At 51.9% G+C, this 22,084-nt stretch overlaps 2 protein-coding genes across 4 annotated transcripts in view; both read left to right on the forward strand.

Annotated features, from left to right (window-relative positions):
• The window catches only part of LOC142596527 (protein FAM219A-like), a 97,076-nt gene extending 94,792 nt beyond the window's left edge, over positions 1 to 2,284 (forward strand). For 2 of the 3 annotated variants that reach the window (XM_075725676.1, XM_075725677.1), the window contains exons 4-6: positions 425 to 505; positions 880 to 934; positions 2,126 to 2,284. In XM_075725676.1, coding sequence (XP_075581791.1) covers positions 425 to 505; positions 880 to 934; positions 2,126 to 2,284 — 295 coding nt within the window. The remainder of the gene's footprint in view (positions 1 to 424; positions 506 to 879; positions 935 to 2,125) is intronic. The other variant, XM_075725678.1, reaches the window with a different exon arrangement.
• A 10,934-nt stretch (positions 2,285 to 13,218) lies between these two features.
• On the forward strand, positions 13,219 to 16,939 carry LOC142596424 (sperm microtubule inner protein 6-like). Its single transcript, XM_075725525.1, is given in 6 exon segments — positions 13,219 to 13,356; positions 14,575 to 14,674; positions 14,677 to 14,697; positions 15,267 to 15,385; positions 15,974 to 15,984; positions 16,834 to 16,939. Coding segments are annotated over 6 exon segments (495 nt in total).
• The last annotated feature ends 5,145 nt before the right edge of the window (positions 16,940 to 22,084 follow it).

Here is a 22,084-nt window from a genome sequence, read left to right on the forward strand (position 1 = left end):
ATAGTAGGAGCACTGAGCCTCTGCCTTCCCCTAGCCTCCTTCTCCCATTTACTTATTGCTAGTGTCATGTACTCATTGCTAGGGAAAAAAAAGCAACACAAAAATGAGCAATCTGATATGACAAGCAGTGCTAGCTGAACAGGTTCACCAGAATGAAGTGTGGAGTGTCCCAACTGTTTTTTCTTCCAGGGAGGAGTGTGTTCCCAAGGCACGTCCAGTGTTCATCCCTGTGAAACTGCTCTGAACTACCCAGAGACACAGCCCGCTTCCTCTGAAATGCACCCATTTAAATGTCTTCACCGATAAGGGAGGACTTGCAAGGAAGTGAAACGGGGAAAGCCTAACTATCATATGACTTTGCTCTAGACTATGTGTGGTACTGAGCTTTACTGTGTGGTTAACAGACAACATTTAATTATTTCAGGCTCGTCGCTCCAAATAAGGGCTATTCGTCATTAGATCAGAGTCCAGATGAAAAGCCACTGGTAGCCCTGGATACGGACAGGTATGCAAAGTGTTAATAAGATGATATATATATATATATATTATGGTGCAAGCAAGTTTTCATGCGAGAGTGCAGCACTGAAGCTAATTCCTGCTGAAACTGCTCTTACAGGCCACTCACTCTTCTTTGCTGTGCCCTTCAGCATATGCCATAATGAGTCTGTGTGTGTAAACAAGTAGGAAGAGATGTGAGTAAAGAGCACTTTGATGGAAAGGTCTGAGGATCACAGATGAAAGTTTCTCTCCAGACTCCCTTGATGTAACTTCTCTGTGCCTAAAGTACAGCTTCACGGCACGAGAAAGATAGGGCTAACCAGGGAATACAGGTCTCTAACTGTTATTTCCTTCTTTGCTGTATCTTGTCCTTCCCTGCAGTGATGATGACTTTGACATGTCCAGATATTCCTCCTCGGGATACTCATCAGCTGAGGTGAGTTATACTCTTTCCTGCCATCCTTGCCATGAATGCTAATAGTAGAGCAGCCAGAAATTACTTAGTGCTGCCAGAAACAGCTCCACAAGGAATTTACCAGTGGTGTAGACTCTGTGAGCCTGGAAGGGGCCATGGCAGAAACTGTGTCATGTTTCTTTCTTTCCCGGTGATCCAGTTGGCTCCGTCCCCACACTTCCATGGCACAGACACAGATCTGCCCATCAGCTGTTTTCACAGATACCTTTGGCTTCACTCAAGCTTTTCCCAGTTCTGCTCAGTCCTGCAGTGTTGGCCCATGTGGTGCAAAAGCATCAACTTGTCTGTCATGGCAGCTCAGCAACCGTCTACTTGCCAAGGACAAGGATCTGAGGGTGTGCTGTTTCCAGTTCTTGTGGGGGTCAGGGTCACCCAGTGCATGTTTACTTGGAGCACCAAAAATTCCAGGGAGGACTTGCAGATATGAACTCTTGCCCTTTCAAAGAGAAAAGGCAGGGAAGCTCAGGCTTGTTAATCCTTCTGCATCGTTTCTGAATATATTCCCGAGTTCTCTTGTGAATTAGTTGTTCAGACTCTGGCTACTGCTTCTGCGGGATCTGATTTTACATCCAGGGTGCTGAGCAACTATTCTGCACACAAGCTGCTGGGAACTCTTCCCCCTTGTATCCCTTCCTTGGGCAAAATACCTCTGAAACACAGAGAAACGGCCAAGAGCAGGGACCAGATCAAATGATCTGGGCCACCTCTGGTCCCTGGTGAGGTGTTGTTCACCCAGATCTGGCTAGACAGCACTTGAATCCGAGATTACAAAAAGCCAAGAGGCTTTACTACCTTTCAACTGCTATAGTGCCCCAGACTGAGAGGAGGGACTTCCCAGCTGCCAGTCAGTTTATTATCATTATTATTACATTACTTTAAATGAGGACTCGTCTTCATGGAAAGATTATTCCAGAATAAAATAGTGTATCGACTTGCTACTCTGGAATATCTCACTCTAGATATTCCTGTTCTGGAAGAAGTTAGAACAACAGAAGGCAGCCCTCACCTGTGGTCAAAAACTGGGACTCTTTCATTGATGGGACAGCTGCTAATGATAGGGAAATATATTCTAGAATAAGGGACCTCCTTCCTCTTCCGACCATCAGAAAGAAGAAGTCTCAAGTGTTTGACTGTTTGTCTCTTTGTCTGTAGCAGATCAACCAAGACTTGAACATCCAGCTGCTAAAGGATGGATACCGGTTAGATGAGATCCCAGATGACGAGGACCTTGACCTAATCCCCCCTAAATCGGTCAACCCTACCTGCATGTGTTGCCAAGCCACCTCCTCCACCGCCTGTCACATCCAGTAGTGAGGCCAGCAGGCTGTGATCAGTGCTTTCCACTATAACTGTAAAACTTAACAGCCATTGCTTCCTCCTATGGTAGGACGTGCACCTCTTTGTGTTCATGGAGCCAGGAGAAACCAAAAAATTCATTTTATGATTGGTTAATAAGTTATTTTAAACTATGGTTAAACAAAAGAGAAGTTGCTCAAAGTGCCAGGCAGTGCCTGGCAGAACTGACTGGTCTAGAGACCAAATGCAGGAGGGTCCAGAGATACCTCCTTGGTTTGTGTAGGCACTGGAGATGTTTTGTAAGGTGTCTGTTCCAGAATGAGAAAGGTCAGATGGGGCTGCAGTTACTCCTGCCCACCAAAATCAATCCATCTACAAGATCAGGGGTGAGTCTGAGGTGTCAGGGGGTTTTACCTGTGGAAGGAGGTCAGTTCTTAATTCATTCACTAAACCTGATTCGTTTGCGTAACCAAAATTATACCATAACCGGGGCATAGGAATGGGAATGGAGCAGGGCATCCTTTCTTATGGCAAGGCTTTGTGAAGAGGAAAAATAGGTGGCATTTCACTGTAAGTCTGTACTAGCTAGAGCTGTTGTGTCACATATCCAATGCAATCTATCCTTAGCTCCACATTAAATTATCACCAAACACATCAGATTCGATCTGCAGTCCATCCATGCTCTTCAGGGATTCAGTCCTTGCCTAAGAATGCCATACTTCTGAGTTCAGTCTAGTCATGTATACTGACTTCAGCCTATACTTCATTCCTGTGAGACCCATCTGCTTCCAAAAATCTTAAAAGTTTGTTCAACTAAGAAAAAATGAGTCCTGCACAAGACAGGACTAGAGCTGTGCAGTCTGAAGGTCAGTACCAGAAAAGTTAGTTGGAGAAAGCACATTTTTACAGCGCTTGGCTGTTGATATTCTCTTGACACTGCGTCTCTTGGTGCCTGTGGGAGAGATTTGTTAATGCTGAAGGCATCTCTGTGGTGGTGTCAGATTTAGGGGGGGTTTCAGCAACAGCAGGATTATGAACAGCTTCAGCTGAAAAAAACCTGTGAGAGGAAACTACTGTTTATCCCATCTCTGCCCACTTGTGAACCAGGCTTGGTCTGTGTTAGAGATGTCCCATGTCAGGAGCAATTGTGTTTATTTGGTGCTGGAATAGTCAGGAAACCTGGCGTTATATTAAGTGGCTGGACTGAATTGCCAGTTCACCAGCAGATTGTTTTGAATGCAAAATTATTTCTGGAATTAGGAAACATGTCCTCTCCCTGACCGGTCTTACACTTCTGGCTTCAGCATACGCAGGACTCGGGTGATGGATGGGCTGGCATTTTTCTCGGAGATGAAATCTTTTGCCACAGGCACGACTGTGTGTTTTCCTGCTCTGCCAGGAGGAAGGACCACTTGCCTTGCATCAGCGCTTGCTTTAGAGCCTGGGGAAAGGAGAAAGCAAGAGCAATTCTGAGCTTCCCATCAGAATTCCCCTGAGTCGCAAGACAGCCTGAGCTCCACCCCAAAGGACAGATCCCCCATCTGAAATCTTCACGTAGTGAGCTGAGTCTTTAAGAAGTCTTCTTCATGATTAGGAGGACACTTATTTAACATTGTGGGTTTTCACTCTGTGCAGTGCAAGGCACAGTGTCATCCACAGCGTGAGCAAAAGAGCAGGCACACAGGACTCCTGGGCTTTATTATTCACTAGCTGGCTGTGGGTAACTGTTAAAGCTGTGTTTGCCCCCCCTCCCTAAAACAGGGCACTGCCACCCTGGCTCCAGGACACAGAAAGAGGACTGAGCGATGCTGTTTATGAGCATCCCTGCCTCCTTGTGCAGAAGTGCTGGTTAACTTAGCAACTCCTCTAGGAAGAGAGTGTTTCTCAATTCGATTCCTCTCCCCTTCTCATTGCCTGGTAATGCTGAGAGGGAATATTTCCAAAATGTTTCTAAAGAAGCACAAAGCATCAGGTCCCCAAGTCTTAGCTTCTTCCTTTGTGTGCCTGCTTTCCTCTCCAGTGCTAGCTCAGGTGTGAGGTTAGCAACTTGTCTGGAGGGGGAGGAAGAGCTCTAACACCACTGTGTAGGGAGAAAAGATAAAAGGAAAAAAGCATTCCTTAAGGAGTCTTTTTTTTTAAATGGAGAATGTAGTCAAAACCTAACAGAAACCCCATGCTCAAACCAGATCCTATAGGACACGACCAAGTCTCTTTAAATGTTCACTCTTCTAAATCAGGACTTTGCAGTTCAGCATTACAATTCAGCATCATGCAACATCTTCATCGCATTTATCCTCCTGGGTCAGTCTCTGTGCCTTCCAGCTGGGCTGCACACACTCAGCCTTTCCCAAAGCCCTTGCTCAGGAGCTCAAAGCATTTCAGTGTGCCTGCTAGAGCAACAAGGCATCTGTTTACATGGGTCAGCCTTGGGAGACTGCAGGTCCCACGGGTCTCCACCATGCTGCTATCATGTTCAAAGACTGAATGAAGCTTGCTGAGACTGTATCTCCCAGGGCTAACACCTCCCCTCTGAAGGACAGACCTTCCCTGATAACCACTGCCCCGTGGCACCATGACCAAGTCATTTTATTGCCCCTATTGCTGGTTTTTGCCTGCCATGTGCCCTAAGGCATTCCCCTACCCTGCAACCCTGCAACTGCCCTCAGCCCTTTGCGTTGTGTGATGTGCACCTGCTTCCAGCACAACCCTTTAGGGTCCCTGGGAGGGAGGGAGATGAATTTAAATGTTAACTACACCCAGTGCTTCCTCCAAATACAGACAGAAGCACAAGCCAAGTGTTTTTCACTGCACACAGAAGGAATTGGTTACACAAATAGCTGTTTTGGCATGACAGTACAGGACCATAAAATGGCAATTTTTTGGCTTCTCCTCTCTATGCTTTGTGTTCAAATATTTTATTAGGGGAATAAAGTAGAAAGGGTGGGGAAAAGTAGTTACCTGTGTAGGGTCATTATCAGGAAGGCTGAATGGATTAAGGCAATGCACATGTGGCTATCACAGGAAATTGAACACTAACCCTTCTGAACCGCAGTCCCTTAAGCAGGTTATGACCATGGGGCATGTTTGTTGGCTTATTATGGAATATGATGGACAGCCCAGAGGTATATATTAACTGCAGATTGGGCTGGCTCTCCCTATCTGGTCTCATGTTCAGACCTTTGCTTCAGCCAGAAGGTTTTCCTTGTGCCCTCGTTGGAGGTTATACTGTGGTGACTTCCCAGGAAGGTGGCTGTTCTGGCACTGCTCTTCTTAAACCATGCTGCCATGGCCCGGAGAAGGCAAAAGCAAAGAGCACGGACCCTGACTCTCTGTCGCAGCATTATAAAGCCCTAAAATCTGCAGAGCTGCTGGGCACACTCCCAACTGCAGATTGCTTGCAATAAAGCAAACTGTTCCTTGTTCCAGTCTTTGCACCAAACCAGATGATCTTCTCAGGCCCCATTTGCAGTCCAAAGTCATACAGAATACCAAGGGGAGGAGGGCCATGGAATATGAAAGGCTGCACCGCTGTCCATCTAAATTACCATGCAAATAGGATAGCTTCCTTATACTGATGCTGGTGCCTCCACAAAGGAATTTGCATTTGATGCCTCCTAAAGCCAGACTGGCTTTTTGTTAGGATTTTATGTAATTTTAGTCACCGAATTTCCTGAGTTTAAGCAAATCCTTTCCTTTTATCAGATGGTAATTTTGCCCTTTAATGTGAGCTGACTTTGGACTCCAGGGTCTCAGCACTCAACTCTGTCTCTGCAGTCAGTCTGCAAACTCCCTATTTCCAGATGTCTCTGTGAGGGGGAATATCCTCCTAGTGTTGAGGAAGGTCTCTAGATAGGATGGTCTAGTCCGCTTTTCTGGTGTTTGTATAATAACCTTTGGCTGAAAGAAGGCTTATGTCCAGGCAACCATCCCAAAGGCTCATTTGATGTCTTATCAGACATATCTTGAAGCCAACCCTTGGAAGAGCCACTGGATCATATCTGACATTGCTGCATGTCTATCCCCAACATGTACGCTTGGCCATTGGGTCTGCTATTCTGTTCTGGCTGTCTTGCCTGCAGATGCCTTGCGACTGCAAAAGCAGGCGGCCAAGCCTGCTGCATGGACTTCAAAAGGGACTTCAGGATGCTGTGCTCCCCCACAGACAGGATGGACTCAGCTGCTTCTGGTTTGGTTCTCTGGCTCCTTTCTCAAAAGGAGGCACCCGCTCTGCTCAGCTGTGTGCTGGCTGACACATTGGTCTGTGATCCTGAGCAGAATCCTTTCCTCTCCATGCAGAGTCTGTCCTTGGGCTGGCCTGCAAGCTGTACAATGGCATGCAGGAAGCTTGAAAAGTACAGCACCCTGTATGTGACTCAACAGAAACATGAAGATGCTTTTGAAGAAAGGAAGGACCCAGCTGGGCACCAGATGGAACAACAGGAAAAGGAAAACAAGCAGTAACTAGAAAGGTTGCCAAGTGCTGTCTTGGCCTAGGGCAGATCCCAGTTGTCCGAGTTCATCTATCTCAGTACAGTGCTGATACCAGCAGGGAGCAAAGCTCGCTTTCAGATGCACACACCAGAAACACCGTGTCCCCGAGCTGGCACCGCAGCCAAATACTACTGCGGAGAGTCTGCTGGACTGTTAGAGCACAGAAATGAGATCTGGGGTCCCTTGCTGCTGTTGGCACATGCTACATGTTTGCTCTAACCTCAGGCAAGTCACATCCCCTCTTGATGTCCATTCCCTTCTGCAGCACAGGGGAGAAAACTGCCTTCCCAAGATGCTACCACCACCCTGCATGGATGTTGCCAAGTGTGTGGCAGGCACCATTGATAGGATAGCTCTGCAAGCAAGATGCAAAAAGCATGCTATAGAAGTTTTACATGTATTTTCAAAGTACTACAAAGAACAGCAACACAACTCTGCTTTCCTTCTGTTTACCACCTTTTGATGTTGCTTGCATGTGCCAGAAGGCTGCAGGGTACAGGTTAGTAGAGAGATTAAACAGCTTTGGGGGCAGATGTTTGGTAAGGATGTGTTTCCCAGTTATTTGGCAGCTGGCTCTTGCACAACTGGCTTCTCAATCTGCATGCTGCCACAGAGAATGTGTAAGAAGATTAGGTGGCCCAACAGCACCATCCCCTGCTAGTGGAGTTAAGGAACTTAGGATTGCAACTGGGACAGTGAGTGCTGATGGGAGGGAAGAGAGCATTGAAGGGCTCCTTTGGGATATTCCCATGGCAGTTTTGTGCTCTTACTTTTAGCATCCATGTAATGATCTGAGGGTATAAACTGGCACTTTTGCCTGGGCTCTTCCTTTACTTTACCATTCTCCCTTAAAGCTCACACAGGGTATGGCCTCTCTTACCTAGAATGAAGCAGGCTTTGTCACCTGGCTGCTGCTTGGCTCAGCAAGCACAGGCTGCATGTGCCACTGTAAATATACCCTGGTTTTGACCTCTACCACCCTTCAGAGCTGACTCTTCACATCACCCTCCTATTTCTACTTCTCATGTCTCAAAAGAAATATCTGCATAGATGGGTAGTGCCACAGGGCAAGCTGGGCTAGGTTGAGCCTAAGGGAAAGGCATGGGAAGGTGTTCATTTTAAGGTGCTTTTCACCTCTAGAGAACACGGCATCCTTGTCACTTCCTTTCAAGGCTTTCCTGTGTGAGGGATTGCTCCAAACCTTGAACCACATCTCATCAGACAAACCCACCTCTGTTACAGAGCCACACAAGCCCTGAAGCAGAAGGGCCAGCAACTTAGCACAGAGGAAGAGGTTGTGACCTGGGATTACCTACAGAAGATTAATGCCAGACTAACCAGGTGCAGGTTTCTCACAGGGGCTGGCATTTGTATTTTAAGTCCCTGTATTGTACAGCTGAGCTGCTGCATTGCTTCCAACAAATTACAGCTACATCCCCTCCTTTGGCCCCCTTGACATTGGTGGCAATCCCAGGATCACAGCAGCTAAATGCTGTCTGGCTGAGCACTCCTCTTACAGCTTGCTGAGAAGGCAAAGGCCGAGGACTAATTGAGATTACATGGAGCAGAGCACCATGGCCCACGCAACCGTGCAGCAAGCCACGTCGCAGAGTGGCATGGACACCAGCAGGACAGGTTGCAGTTTTCCCTGGTGCCTGTGAAGAGCAGCTCTTCCCATTGCTTCCCAGACCCAGTTGCCAGCAGAAACTGCTGGTGGCTCTGAGCCTTTCTCTTTCTGTAAAAAGCTGCTCCAGCAAAAGACGGATTTGCTCCTGGAAGGAGTCCATCTCACTGGTTGTGCCTGGTCTGTGGAGCCATTCCATAGTAATGAATGGTGATACAGGTGGTAGGATAGCATCAGGGAGTGGAAGATACAAAAGAAGCCTCATTAAAATGTGACTGTCTCAGACATGTCACTGGAAACCAGAACAGTAGGCACCAGGAAAAGAAAAGGCCACCGAAAGGCCATGCTGAGATAAGTCCCATTATCTGCTCAGATATTTGCCCTCCCGAAGCAGAATTTCTCCCCTAGTTGTCCATCCAGCTGCCCCAGATGAGCTCACTGGGAAGAACCACTTTCCACCTGGGCTGCCTTCTCCCTTCTGCACTGGTTCCAAAAGAGCTGCAACTCCATTTGTTACCCACCTTCCTCAAGCCTGCATGATTTGGGAGATATGAAGTTTGTTGGGAGATGTAATACAGACCCACAGAGAGAGCTGGAAAACTTGGACAAGCTCTCTTCACAACAGCCCTTCTGGTTTTTATCACCTTCATCTCCAGCTCCAGCTCACTGATTTCTCTGTTCAGCTTTTTGCACGGAAAAGCTGGGATAGCAGCCGTGTTCGGCTTGTAGCTGCCTCTGTCCTAAGACAAACCCAAGGCAAATGTCCGACCAGCGGGATATCCAACAACTGTGATGGTGGGTGAGACAGAGAGCAGGCTGGTATTTCTCTTCACCCACCTGAAGGCAGTGGGGCTGAGGGTTAGCCAGGCTGGTGTAAAACCTTGGTGTGATCCAACAAGCCAAGCCAGCTGCCTTCACCCTCAACGCTGCAGGAGGTCTGGGACCCAAGCACCAGGTCCCAGGCCTGCCAGCCCATGTGCAAATAGACTGGAGACCCACAGCAGAGGCACAGGTGGGAAGCCTGTCAGCTGTGCCCTTGCCATGCTGGGGCAGGGCGCTGTGAGATGCACTGGTAGGGCTGTAGTTGTGCAGGGAGAAAGACTCTTGCAGAGGATGAAGTCTTTGCAGGGGAGAAAATTCAGAAAGTTTTTTCCTCCCCCTTTTTGCACATTTTTAACCATTTTTACTCCTTCCATGGGGGTTATTGAACCTTCAGTTTAATAAAGAAGGAAATGAGCCACCATTAAATAGCTTTCTGAAGGGTTCTGAAAGCAGGCACCACTTGCATACAGAGCTGGTCTGTGCCTAACATGCGACTTCCAGACCTCATTGTACATCTTGTAGCTGAGTCACCATGTGCTCTGTGTGGACTGGGATGGGAGAGTCAGTCCTGACCATCATGTCAAACAGCCACAGCTTCCCAAACTGAAGAAGAATCAGACCAGGAAGGGGGGGAAGCAGCAGCGACGACAGAAGGATAGCTAGTTGTCACAGGTAAACTTCAGTATCCATGTCCAGTGGCTAGTTCTAGAATCGCAAGCCTTGTTATATTGCACATGTCCTCCTTCCACTCCTCTTTTCTCAAAGCAGCTATTGTCTTGCCCCCCGCCCCCATGCACTAGTGATGAGCATCAGAGGCAGTTGCACCAAAGTGACTCTCAGCCCAGTTCTGCATCTCCCTCTCCCACCCAAACCCAAGGCAGTCCAGACAGTTGTTGGCCATCACAAGTCTTAATTTTTAGTAACTCCACTTGGGTTTCTTTCCTCATGTACCATAGCTTCTTCCCCATACACTCTAGCAGGGCAGTACAGGAGGCTCCAACCATGTCCCAAGAAGCTGCTTCTGGCAGCACCTTGCAGACATGCACCTTACTGGGAATGTACTGGATCAATGCTGGTGAGATCTGGTGCTGCAGATCTTGCATAGGTGGCTGATGGGGATCCACCAGGAGAAACTGGCAGGAAGTGGCTACTGTCCCTTTTCTTTTCTTTTTTGAGAGAGAGGGGGATTTTTTTGCCATTATGATTATTGTCCACCTTCCAGTGGCCAAGTTCTGGGCTGCATTAATAACTGGGGTTAATTGGCTGTCTGGGCAGGTATGGAGCTTCATAGCAACCTTAATAGCAAACACCGTGGCTGTATCCAGAGCCTGGATACAAGCTGGGTTTCTCCCATGCTGGCAAAGTGCTTTCAGCAGGTTCCAGATAGCCATTTCTGGCAGACAGGGAAACAGCACTCCTCAGAGTCCAGATCAAATCTGCACTTCCCTTTCATGTCCTCAGCTTGGAAAAAGCTCAGCCCAAGCAAATACTTCCCAGGTCTCCTTTCCCCGTGTGGTGCCTGGCACCCCAGGGGAGGGGATGGCAGGAGGCATTTGGGGGTCACCAAAAGCAAGATCCTTTTTGGATGTATTTAATGGAAATATCTTTCAGGAGGAGAGACCTCCCAACCTTTGCGTTAATCTCAAAGCAGGAGATGAATTTCCAGCTGTCTTTGCATATAGTGAAACATAGTTGAAACAGCCAAATGCAAAGTAGAGATAAATGTAGGGTTTGACCTGAATAACCTTTTAATTAAGAAGATAAATTTGTTGTAGCTTGACCGTAGTCCATGTTAGGAACCTGCTAATCATTTGACATGCAGAATGTATTAATGCTGCACTTAACTTGGCCATTGGTTTTATTATCCGGGTTTGGGAGTTTTTTCACACCCGAAGCATCAATCTGCATCTTGTATGGGGTATTTTTTTTTCTTTCTTTTTTCCTGTTCAGAACATGTAGCACACTGTTGTACTTCTGTTCCTGTCCGCGTAGAGTATTGCCTTAAACAGATCAGTTGTGTTATGATTTGTTTTGGGTTTTCTTTTTTCTACCATCAGTTTTATGCATTAATTTATTTAAAAATGTGGGGGTTTTTGAAAAACATGAAACGTATAATTTTTTTTTTAACATTTCCATTGTGGTATTTATCATTGTTACTGGTTGTGTGTAGTATAACAATTAATATTAAAAAGCATACATATGAAAACCAGCCTGCTAGACTGTCATTGGAGCGAACCATGGTGAGAGGGTATGAACCACACCATCTCCTCTGAGCCCCCAGCAATTGCAGATACTGAAATCAGGGGGTGCCAGCCTTCACACCATGGCCAATACCAGCCTGCTTAGGCCCAGTAGAATCAGCTGGTGTGGAGCTGTGCCATACAGCCCCCAGCCAGCATTTGGGAAGGCTTCTCCCCAAGGCAGCAGGAAGGCACATCGGGCGGGACCCAGCCCCTGCATCTGGGCTATGCCTCTCCTCCTGACAGCGACAGAAGCAGAAGGAAGTGCTGCGTCTATACAACATCGATGGGTGAAATAACCTTTTCTCCAGCCTTGCAGCCATTTCTGCCCCTTGAAGCTGTTGGCACGAGAGCAAAGCACTGTTTTTAGAGTCCAACATCAGCAGCTGGAAACCTCAGGGACTGCTGGGGACAGGGGACAGCCACAGGGGGCCACTGGCTCACGCTGGCAGCTGACCCAGTGCAGGGTGAGTCCCCCCCCAACCAAGGGGCTCAGACCCCACCTCTCTGCAGAGTGGTGCTCCCCAGATCTGTGCCCCAGGGTGCTCCGAGGCCATGGGGGTGGGGTGAGGAGGCATCACTGACACCCCCATGTCCACCCTTCCCCCCCAGCCTCCCAGGAGGGGACAGGGCTGATGGAGAGCCTGAGCCTGGCTCAACAGAGACCAACAGTGTGTGAAAATCAACGGCAACTTGTTTTCTTCATTTCAACAGCACATTAATCACGTTTGCCTGGATGCATTCAGGTGCCCCAGGCTGCCTAGCCCCACTGTCCCCTGCAACAAAAAGAGCAGGGCTCTGCAGCCCTTCAGGAGGATGGGTTGACAGCCACCCTGCCAAGATGGACATGGGTCTTCGCCGGTCATCCCCAAAAATGTGGCAGCAGAGGGGTTGGGCTTCTGAGACCCCTCACAGGGCTGGAGCCAAGAGCAGAGCGGGGCTCCGAGTCAGCACTGTGTGACAAGCCAAGCCAGAGCAGGGTTTCTGCTCAGCTCCCCATCTCAGAGAAAAGCAAACCCGGTTCACGCAAATCCCTCCCTGGCATAACCCAGCTGCCTCTACACTGAGATAGATGAGGATCACTCACTCCAACTGCAAAGCCCATCACAGCACTCAGGACAGGAGAGCAAACAAGCCACACAGGGTCACCTAAATCCAGCTTTTTAATTAAAAAGGGCAGACAGAGCAGGCAGTAATTCCCCTGGCTACCCCAACAGACTGAGCCAGCAGTGCCTGGTGCTGTGCCCTGGGCACTGGCTGCTCAGGTACAGTGCTGTGCTGCGTGCATACAGCTGGGTTGCTGCAAGATTTCCAAGGAAACATGGGAGAGAGGGGCAGGAAAAGCAACAATTGCTGGTCCTGCACCTCCCAAAATAAAATTATCTTGACTAGGACCAGCTGAAACTGTTTCCTACCATTGTTAAGCTAATTGCCTGCAGGAAGGGAGGAAGCCCAGAGCCAGGACAAAGCCAGGAGGGTGCAGCTGTGCCCATGGAGCAATGCAGGCAGCAATTGTTGCTCCCTAGCCCAGGACCTGCTATTCTTGGGAGTGCAGCCATAGGGCTGACAGCCACCAAATCCCCCTGCTCTCACACTATGACGTCACCAATGGCATAAGCACCACCCTGGGTTGGCAGAGCAGTGGCACCAGGGCCCCATTCCCTTTCCTGAGTGGGCTGGGAGCCCCCAGCCCCATGCGGTGCTGCTGATCCAGTGGGGCACCCCGGGACCCTCCAGGACTCAGCGCTCCCATCCCAGTGGGCTGCCGTACCATGTTCCTCTTTGCCCAAAAACACAAGACCCCCATCAGCACTTACACTGACTCCTACTGCCTGCCATGCTCTGTCAAAAAGACCATCCAAGAGCAGGCTCCACTACAGCTCTGGAAAGAAAACAAGTTTGTGATGCATGTAAATGCCACGGGAGGAGGAAACCTTGGGGTTTCTACCCCAACCCGTTTGCAGATGCTCAGCGCTGGCCAGGTGGCACGGGGACTCATGGGGTGCCTTGCTGTATGGCTGTAACAGGGGGAAGCGGGGGGGGGGGGGGGTCATGCTCCCTGGTTAGCAAAGCGTTTGACACCCCACGGCCTGTGCTCACCGTCTTGTCCCCTGGAGCTGCACCTTGCAGTGGCTTTGGGCTCACAGGGCAGGCAGTTGCCGGTACAAGCTCTCATGTGTCAGCCCTGTCCATCAGTAGGTTTCAGAGTGTGCAGGGGGCAGGATCTTGCTGAGGGAGGGGAAACTGAAGCAGTGGCAGGGCTCAGCCCAGGGCTGATGTGTGACAATGGTGATGGGGGAGCAGATTGGGTGGCTCCGAGAGTTGCTCTAACACGCAGCTTGCAGTCTTGGTTCAGCTCTGACTGGGGGGCCCTCTGTGCCAGGGGGACCCTATGGGGGCCGGGGGGAATTCTGAGCACTGCAACACCTCTCCCAGCCCTCATCCTGGAGGAATCCCTGAGCCATGGCCTCGCTGGGGGGGGGGGTGTCCATGGGACATCACATGTATGCTGTGGACATGCAGCTCTCCCCACATGGGCTAACAAGCATGCAGGCTCCAATGCAAAGCACACTGCAAACCAGCTCATCTCTTGCAGCCTCATTAGCCTGTGCATTATAATGAGGGAGCCGGAAGAGAGCGTGGAGAGGGATGTCACCTCTGTGCAGGGACAGAAATGGCTCATGCAACCAGGGCACCTGTCTGCCCTGCAAGACCTCAGCCCTCTTGGGCTTTGTCAGCTGTAGGAGATTGGCTTCATCCTGTAACTCCCTTCCCAACGTCTGCTGGCCCCATACCTGGCGGCCCCGGTGCACCCACCCCATCTCCCACTCTGCAAAGCACCTGGATGCCTATGGACACCCTGGGTGCAGGGGGAAAGGAGCTGGAGATGCCTGGCCATCCTCTGTCCTCCAGTTTTGGCTGAGTGGGAAGCTTTGGTGGGGGGGAAATCATGGTGCTGCTACAACCCCCATGACCACCCACTGCAGAGAAGGGGGGCTTGGCACTTGTGGTGGGTCTCCGGCGTTAGACCCTGCCCAGTAATCAGCCTCACCATGTGCCCCAACACCTGCAAAGGCAGGAACTGCCACTTGACCGGGGCATCTCTCCCCACTTGCTGCTGTCTCTAGGGATTAAGGATGCCCCCAGTGCAAAATCTAGCGAGCCAAGGTCAGCCCGAGCAGCTGATTAAGGTGGCAATGCAGGAGTACTACAGGAATGCCATTGACCCCACTGGCTGGCTAGGTCCGAAGGTACCGCTGAGGTCCCAACCGTCCCCCCCAAGCATCACACAGGGCACATCCCAATGGGCCATGGGGACAGGGGGCTGAGGGTAGTGGGAGTGGCTCTGTTCATCCCCCCTTTTGCATCCTGTGTGTTGTCATCCCCCCCCCCCCCCCCCCCCAGTGGTGAAGGGACCCTCCCTCAGCATCTGCACTCTTGGCTTTGCTGCAGCCACCCATCCCCGCACTGAGACTGTCCTGGTCCCAGGGATGTCTGCAGGTCCCCAGGGCTCACTCCCCCGATGACCTCTAAATACCCCCTGGTAGTAGGTGCTGACTGGGGGACACCCTCCTGGCACACCATAGCCTCCAGGGACCAAGGCTGTGTGGGCAGGGATGAGTGACCGAAGGGCTGGAAGCGGTGCGTGTCACCTCCATCACAGATCCTTAACAAGGACTCTGGGAGCCCCACCTCTGACATGCCCTCTGGCTCCGTGGCATTGCATTTTGGGGAGAGGGGGAACAGTTGGGATGCTCCAGCCATCCCCCCGCGTCCCTGGCTCCACAGGACACCCCCGCCTGTCTCTTCTGTGTTGCAGAGAAGTACAACACAGTTTTTGTCAATGAGGACAAATACATCAACTGGAGAATGGGTCCCTACAACAGCACAGCATGGAATAAGCATGCATCTCCACATGCTAGAAGAGAGGGCTGTAAGGTTGGGATGGCTTGCCTTGCTTGGGGTGGCTTGCCATGGGATGGGATGGGTTGGGTTGGAATGGACATGATCCCCCCTCGTCCTCGGGGCTATCGCTTACCCTACCTCCACTATCTCTTGCAGGAGTATCCTGTGCTGCAGTTACAGACCCAGAGCAATGGTCTGTGTATCCACACATCACCCCAAACCATCCTCCTTGTACACAAGCCCTAGGTGCAGACAGGTTCAGTGGGGGGAGTGCTCCAGGCAGGGTGCCCTGGGGGGGAAAAGCCTATTATTTTTTCCTAACAGCAGCCAGCCACAGGGTCTCTTTTCATTAGGTTTTCATGCAAAATTGCTCAGAGGGTTATTCTGGGGGGTGATGGTACGGACAGCAGACCTCAAGGGTTAATGGGTCCTATCACGGTGCCCACGCAGGCAGCAATGCAGCTGCTGCACCTCCATCTCACAGGCTAAGTGGACATGACTGGGGAGGGCAGGATGACATTATGATGCTGGGCTCTGGCGCATGTTGTTGCCACCTGCGGAGAAGCAGTCACCAAATTTACTCCCAGGGCAGGTGTTTCTATGCTTGGTCTTATCCTGCAGTCCTTGGGACTGTATGGCACCTGATATCTTGCTGGCACCCCTAAGCCCAACTGCATGTAGCTTAGCACCTCTCAGATTTTTGGGGCCACATCAGTGTTTCCTGTGCTGCTCTTGTATTTTCTGTCATCATCGCTTGCTCTTCTTATCCAAAAACCTGTTCCCTGGTCACGCTGTTCTTCCCACAGTAATCAGCCCTGTCCTTCACACGTTGCAGATCCAGCAGCACCTTTTAATCCCCACATGTTTACCTTTAAGATGTCTCCATTGCTGAGGCAGATCTTTTCCTGGAACAACCCTGGGGAGGCAGTGAGGGGAAAGGGGAGGCTGTTCAACCAGCTTAGTCATCACTCTGCTACTGCATCAACCCCCACGGTCCAAAATTAGGCTTCATGCTTGCAGAAAATGTGCAATTGGCTTTAAATTCCTGAGCCCAAAAACTAAAACCAAGCAACGAGAACAAACAGGGAGCTCTGGGTTCCCCATAGATGTTCCTATGCCTGGGCCTCAGTGAGATGCTTCTCAAGGTCTTCTCCACTGAGAAACAGGCAGATTTGCTTGGACTTGCATGGCTCTGCAAATGAAGGGTTTAGGAAAATGGCAGTGCAAGGGTGAGTGGTTGTTTGCAGGGTGGGAGACCTGCTGGAAGCAGCTCACTGAGATGGCAATGCCAGGGAGCTCCAGCTCTTCTGCCCAGGCTTTGCTTTGGTCTCAGCACCCAAAGACACACCCCAAAGTGGATGAGGGCAGTTGTGTGTCTGCTGCTCGCCCCTAAGCGATGCTGGCAGCCAGAAGCAGGTTTTCTGCTTTTCCTCACTGGAGTTTCGTCCTCCCGTGGCTGATAACTTTATCTCCTCTCTTAGGTGGGACACAAGCCACTTCAAGAAGACAGGAGGAGTCCAGAGAGGCAGCTACACCATCCACCCCGAGTTTGCCTTGGAGGCTTACTCTGCCCCATGGCACTGGTGAAGAGAAAAGATGGGCTTTCATTAAAACTGGCTTGAGCAACCATTCCCCTCAGACCCTTTCCTACAGGCTGGGGAAATCCCCAGGGAAGGGGGATAAACTTTAGTGACTGCTGGCTTGGTGTGCGCTTTAACAGCCCTCAGGGGCTGGTGTCCCGCCACCACCCACAAGCTGGAGACCAAGAAAGCATGCAAGGAAAAGCTTTCAGAGCATAGTAACAGAGCCAGAAATAAAAGCAGTTGTTGATATCCATGTTTGTCAGCTTCACTCTGGGCTGCTTAGGGTGTGCTTGCTTTTGCTGACTTATCCAGGAAGAGCTGCCATCCATCTGGGAGGCCGAGCACTGACATGGGCTAAATAAGGAGGGGGATTTGAAAGCAGCACATAATTAATGAAGGCATGAAATGCCCTTCTCAGATGAAGATCTGGGAGCCCAGTGTCAGCAGGGAACACCACCCAGGGTCTCCCACACATGCTTTGGATCATAAACCCACAGGGCTGCGGTCCTAACAAGATGGATGCTCCAACATGGAGACATCTGGGTCTCCATGCCCCCATGGGTCAGCACCACTGCCAAGTTGTGCCCACCCCAAGCAGTACCTGAACCCCACTTGGGGCAGGGAAAGCTCCATGAAAACCCCATCCCCTGGTAGCTGGATGACCCAGGGCATCCCAGTGAAGGCCCACCACTGCCAAACCCCAAGTGTCCCCAGCACAGCCCCAGGGGTACCAACCCCCAAGTGACCCAGGGCATCCCCAGCGGTACCAACTCCCGGGGAGCCCCATCGGCTCCAACCCCCGGAGCGTCCCCGCCGCCACCAGCCCGAGCTGGTGCTGCCGCCGCCGGGGGAGCGGCGGGGGCGGGCGGAGCCCGAACTACATCTCCCGGCGGGGAGCGCTGCGCCGCGCCGGGCCGGGACGTGGGGGGGCAGGCCGGAGCGGTGGGATGCGCCCAACCCCGGAACTGCTGCGGGCCGCCGGGTGTGCTCAGCCCCGCTCCCGGTGCGCTCAGACCCGGTGCCCCCTGCCCCGTCCCCAGTGCCGCGCAGAGCACAGCCACAGCCCGGCGTCGCCTGTAAGTTTGCCGGTCCCGGGGCTGCCCCCCAGGGAAGGATGCTGCACCCTCTGGGGCGGGCTTGGGGTGTGCATCCCCCGGCACGGGGGGATGACCGGGCTTCCGGAGGGGTGTGGGGGCTGGAAGCGGGCAGGGGGGTGCCCCGTCCCGCAGACCCCAGGCTGCAGCCAGCAGCGGGAGCAGGCAGGTGCCTGCCTGCTCGCAAAGGCCCGCGGGGAGGGGGCTGTCAATGCAAACCTGCACCCTGACCTTTGCAGTGCAAGCCTTTCACGTTCCGCGGTGTAGGGGCCACGCAAGGTTTTTTTGTGATGGGTAGGGGTCTTGCCACGCAGAGAAGATTAACGGAGCCTGGAGATGCGTCCCTGGCTCTGCTTGCAAGGTGCAGCTTCAACTTTTACCGCTAGACAGATGTTTGGCAGTGAAAACTTCAGCAGATGGGTTTATGCAGCACGTTGTGCAATGTGCTGGGTTGGGTTTGGATTGGTTTCTGGGACAGCTCCTCCATCAGCAAGTACCGGCGGCAGCAGCGAGCAGCCAGAGCTGTTTGAGAAGGCACAAATTCTTCTTTCTCCTTTCCTTCTCCCTCTTGGGATACTCGTGATCCCCAAAGGGCAAGTACCTGGCATAGCAGGCACTCACAGCCCGGCAGGGGATGAGGGTGGGAGGGTTGTGTATGCATGGCCAGATCCACACATGGAAGAACTGCCAGCAAGCATTTTAAGGGACTGAGGATTGTGTTTGGCCCAAGGGTGCCCAGCATTTGTTGGATACAGATGGAAATTTGGGGTCCCAAGTTGCCAGCCCGGCTCCGTGAGCCATCTGCCACTCTGGAGCTGTCAGTACCTGGAGTTTCATGGTGACTAAATGGCTGGAAAATCACAGGGGCCGGGCTGGAGGGCTGTGCTTAGTTTTCATCCTATTTCTTCCCCATATCATGCTGTAGCACTTGGGTGTTGGGGTGGGCTCAGGTTTCAGCCTGCCTCAGCATCCGAAATGCTGAGCGCTCCCAAAGCACTGAATCGGCTCTTTTTAGAGAGGATCTGGGGGGGCGAAACAGGGTGCTGGATCCTGCTGTTGGGAGGTTGGCTTGGAGGATGGAGATGAGCAGGAGTGAGATTAACAACCGTGGGAGCGCTGGGGAGAGAGGCTGTTGGGGTGATAAGGTGGTAGGTGAAGCACATCTTGTACCAGCAGGAATTGGGCTGTGGGACCAAAAGACAGCAGCAAAGATGCCGAAATCTTTAATGGCTAACTGCGTATCTTGTACATCGCATGTGGCAAGCGAAATAAGCTGTTCACGGACTGATGCCTCATGCTGGGGTTTTGTACACCCGCCAGCTGGACCAGCCGCACTGGGCCACATCCCTGCCTGATGCTGGCTCCTTCGGTTGGAGCGATGAAATTGTAGTTATCGCTCTTGTTTCTTTTTTTTTGTCAGAGATTTATATCATCCCAGCATGCTGGCACATGGAACTGCTTGTATTTGGTGTTTTGCTTTCGCTGCGGTTGGGCATGAGCTGGGTGGTTTTAGAGGATGCCTCTCCGAGAGCCACTGGCCCCACAGGTGCCGAGGAGCTGGCTGCTGGGCCCTGGGTTACCCCATGGACCGCAGCTTCAGGGCCAGGCTGCCTTCTGCTCCCCCAGGGGCTGTAGGACATTGCTGAGGTGGATACAGAGATGTCCTCTAAGGGAGAGCACCGGAGCTTTCTCTCCCTCATGTCCAATGCACTTTAATATAGGTGGACCAGGAGAGCTCACTTTTTTTTAAAGTCTCTGTAAATCTTTGCGTCTTGGACAAACTCAGGTGCAGGGGAAAGCAAGAGTCCTTAGTCATGGTTTAGTCGTGAGCTGGCAGCACCGCAAGTGGTGTGCAGGGTTAAAGTGAAAACCCAGCTTATTAAAACTTGATCTTGTTAATTAGCACAGGGTGAAGAACAAAGAAAGATGATGCTGTGAAGGGGGAATTGTCAGGTGTGTTAAATATTAAATCATCTGCTGCCAGAATTGACTCCCTGTGGCTTTTTTGTATTTATGGTCAGACACTGGATGAGGTGTCTAAATGGGTTTGGAGCGTCACTTGACACTGGCAGCTTTAAGGAACATAACTGGGCTGTAAAGTGCCAATTCCTACAATATAGGTGAAAATATTTAAGGCTGGGCAAAGCTAATGCCACAGCTTCAAATATCCTGTCTGCTCTTGCAGACGGAGCGAGGTCCTGGCAGCATGTCTGCACTTTGCAGATGAGCTCTGTATTCACATGCCTCCCCCGGATTTGGGGTTTATCCTCTGGGTGCTCAGTGCTGTTTAATCCTGGTTTATGAACCAGCCGGCAGCAGCGGGGCTGCTTGTTTCCTTTCACTCAAGGCAGCCTTGTTACTCTGCTAAATCATGACTCTGCGTAAAATCACAAGACTTGGGGAGGAAAAAAAAATCCTGGGTTGTTTTTTATTTTGCTTTCTGATTATGGAGAGGCTGCAAATGCAGGTGGGGACGAGCCTTCGCCGGCCCTTCCTGCTCCCCCTGGCAGGGAGGCGAGACGTGAGCTCCAATCCCGCGACTCCGGGAGCCGAGGCTCAGCGAAGCTCGTGCCCTTCGCGACTCTGCGATGCCTACGGCAGCTGCCTTTTGGCCGGGCCCCGCTACCTTGGCACGCCCCGGCCGGAGGGTTGGCTGCACATGCTTATGTCATGGTGCCTGAGAAAACACGCCGGTGATGCGCTGGGTTCCCTCTTCCTGCCCGCGGACACATGCTGCTTGGGGCGCAGCCAGCTCATAGCCCTGAAACACCCCGCGCAATGGAGAGGACGAAGCTGCCGGGGATGCGGAGACATAGCAGTGCTTATTGTTTATGTGCTTAAAAATCCATCTGCAGCGGAGCCGGGTGACAGGCGGGGATTCCCGGGAGGCGATGGATGGGTAAGTACCGGCACCGTGCCCCCGACGGGATGAGCTGCCTCCCAGCCGGGGCTGTCCATGTCCGACAGCCAGATGCTACAGGGAATTTGCTGCCATGTCTTGCCACGTAGGCGGCATCCGCAACGGCAGGCAGCTGTCGCTTTGCAGGACCACCGCCCCACCCCCCCGCATCCCGTCCCCAAGCCCCTTGGGCTGGGCAGATTGTCTGTCGCTGCTGCGACCTCAGGGGGGACGGCGAAGGTGGGTGTCCCCAGGGAAGGAGGCGCCGGGTCCCCCTGGCTGTCCCTGTCTTGCTAAGGCAGAGCCACTGCCTTGGCTCGGGGGCCAGGGGTCTGTGCCACCCACATTCGCCTGGGGGTAGCTTGTGTGCCGTGAGGATAAACCCAGGGCCCCAAAGTGATCCGGTGCGGTATTCGGGGGGGATACTTGCGGGTGGCTCTGTAGGGCTGGGGGAGGAATCAGTACCTCTGACCTGCGGGGGTGGGCCGGGGCATGTGGGGAGCAGCCATGCACCCCATGCCGGCGCTGCTGCCGGGTGCCCCCACCCGTCCCACCCACTCCCATCAGCGCCAAGCGGCTGGACTGGTGATTTCACCCTTTATGACTCCAAAAAGCCCTCCAGAAAACTGCAGTGCTGCTGCAGACCTCTCCAAGGGAAATTAAACCCCTGGAACGGGTTTGTTCATCCCCCGTCTCTGGTTTGCAAAGTCCATTTCGCAGGGCTGGTCCCCCGCGGAGGGTTGCGGAGCGGTGCCAGGACCATGCACGCGGAGGCTTTTTTCCCCCTGCAGCTGTTTTGCAGAGAAATATTTTCCCCTTTAATTTGCCATCCTAATTCCCTGCTCTTTTATGGGGTTGGAAATACCTTGCGCTAAAATCTGCAGTGTTTCCTTAGCTCGACTCCTGCCAAGATGTTTGGGGAGGAGGCGGCAGCACCATGCACGGGAGGGGAGGGTTTCCTGGCACCCTGGTGTAGGAAATGGGTGCGTGTCCCCAGCGTGAGCTTGGCCCTCGGCGCGGTTCAGACCTGACCCCACCGGGACGATAGGGACCAGTTAAATGTTATTGACCCTCTTTAAATGAATGCCCTAATTGGGAAGTTGCTGGTGTTAGTGGTGCTGTGGGTCTTGCAGCCCGTGGTTAGTGGCGGTGTTGG

The sequence above is a fragment of the Pelecanus crispus genome, chromosome W (genome assembly GCF_030463565.1).
Source record: "Pelecanus crispus isolate bPelCri1 chromosome W, bPelCri1.pri, whole genome shotgun sequence".
Lineage (NCBI taxonomy): Eukaryota > Metazoa > Chordata > Aves > Pelecaniformes > Pelecanidae > Pelecanus > Pelecanus crispus.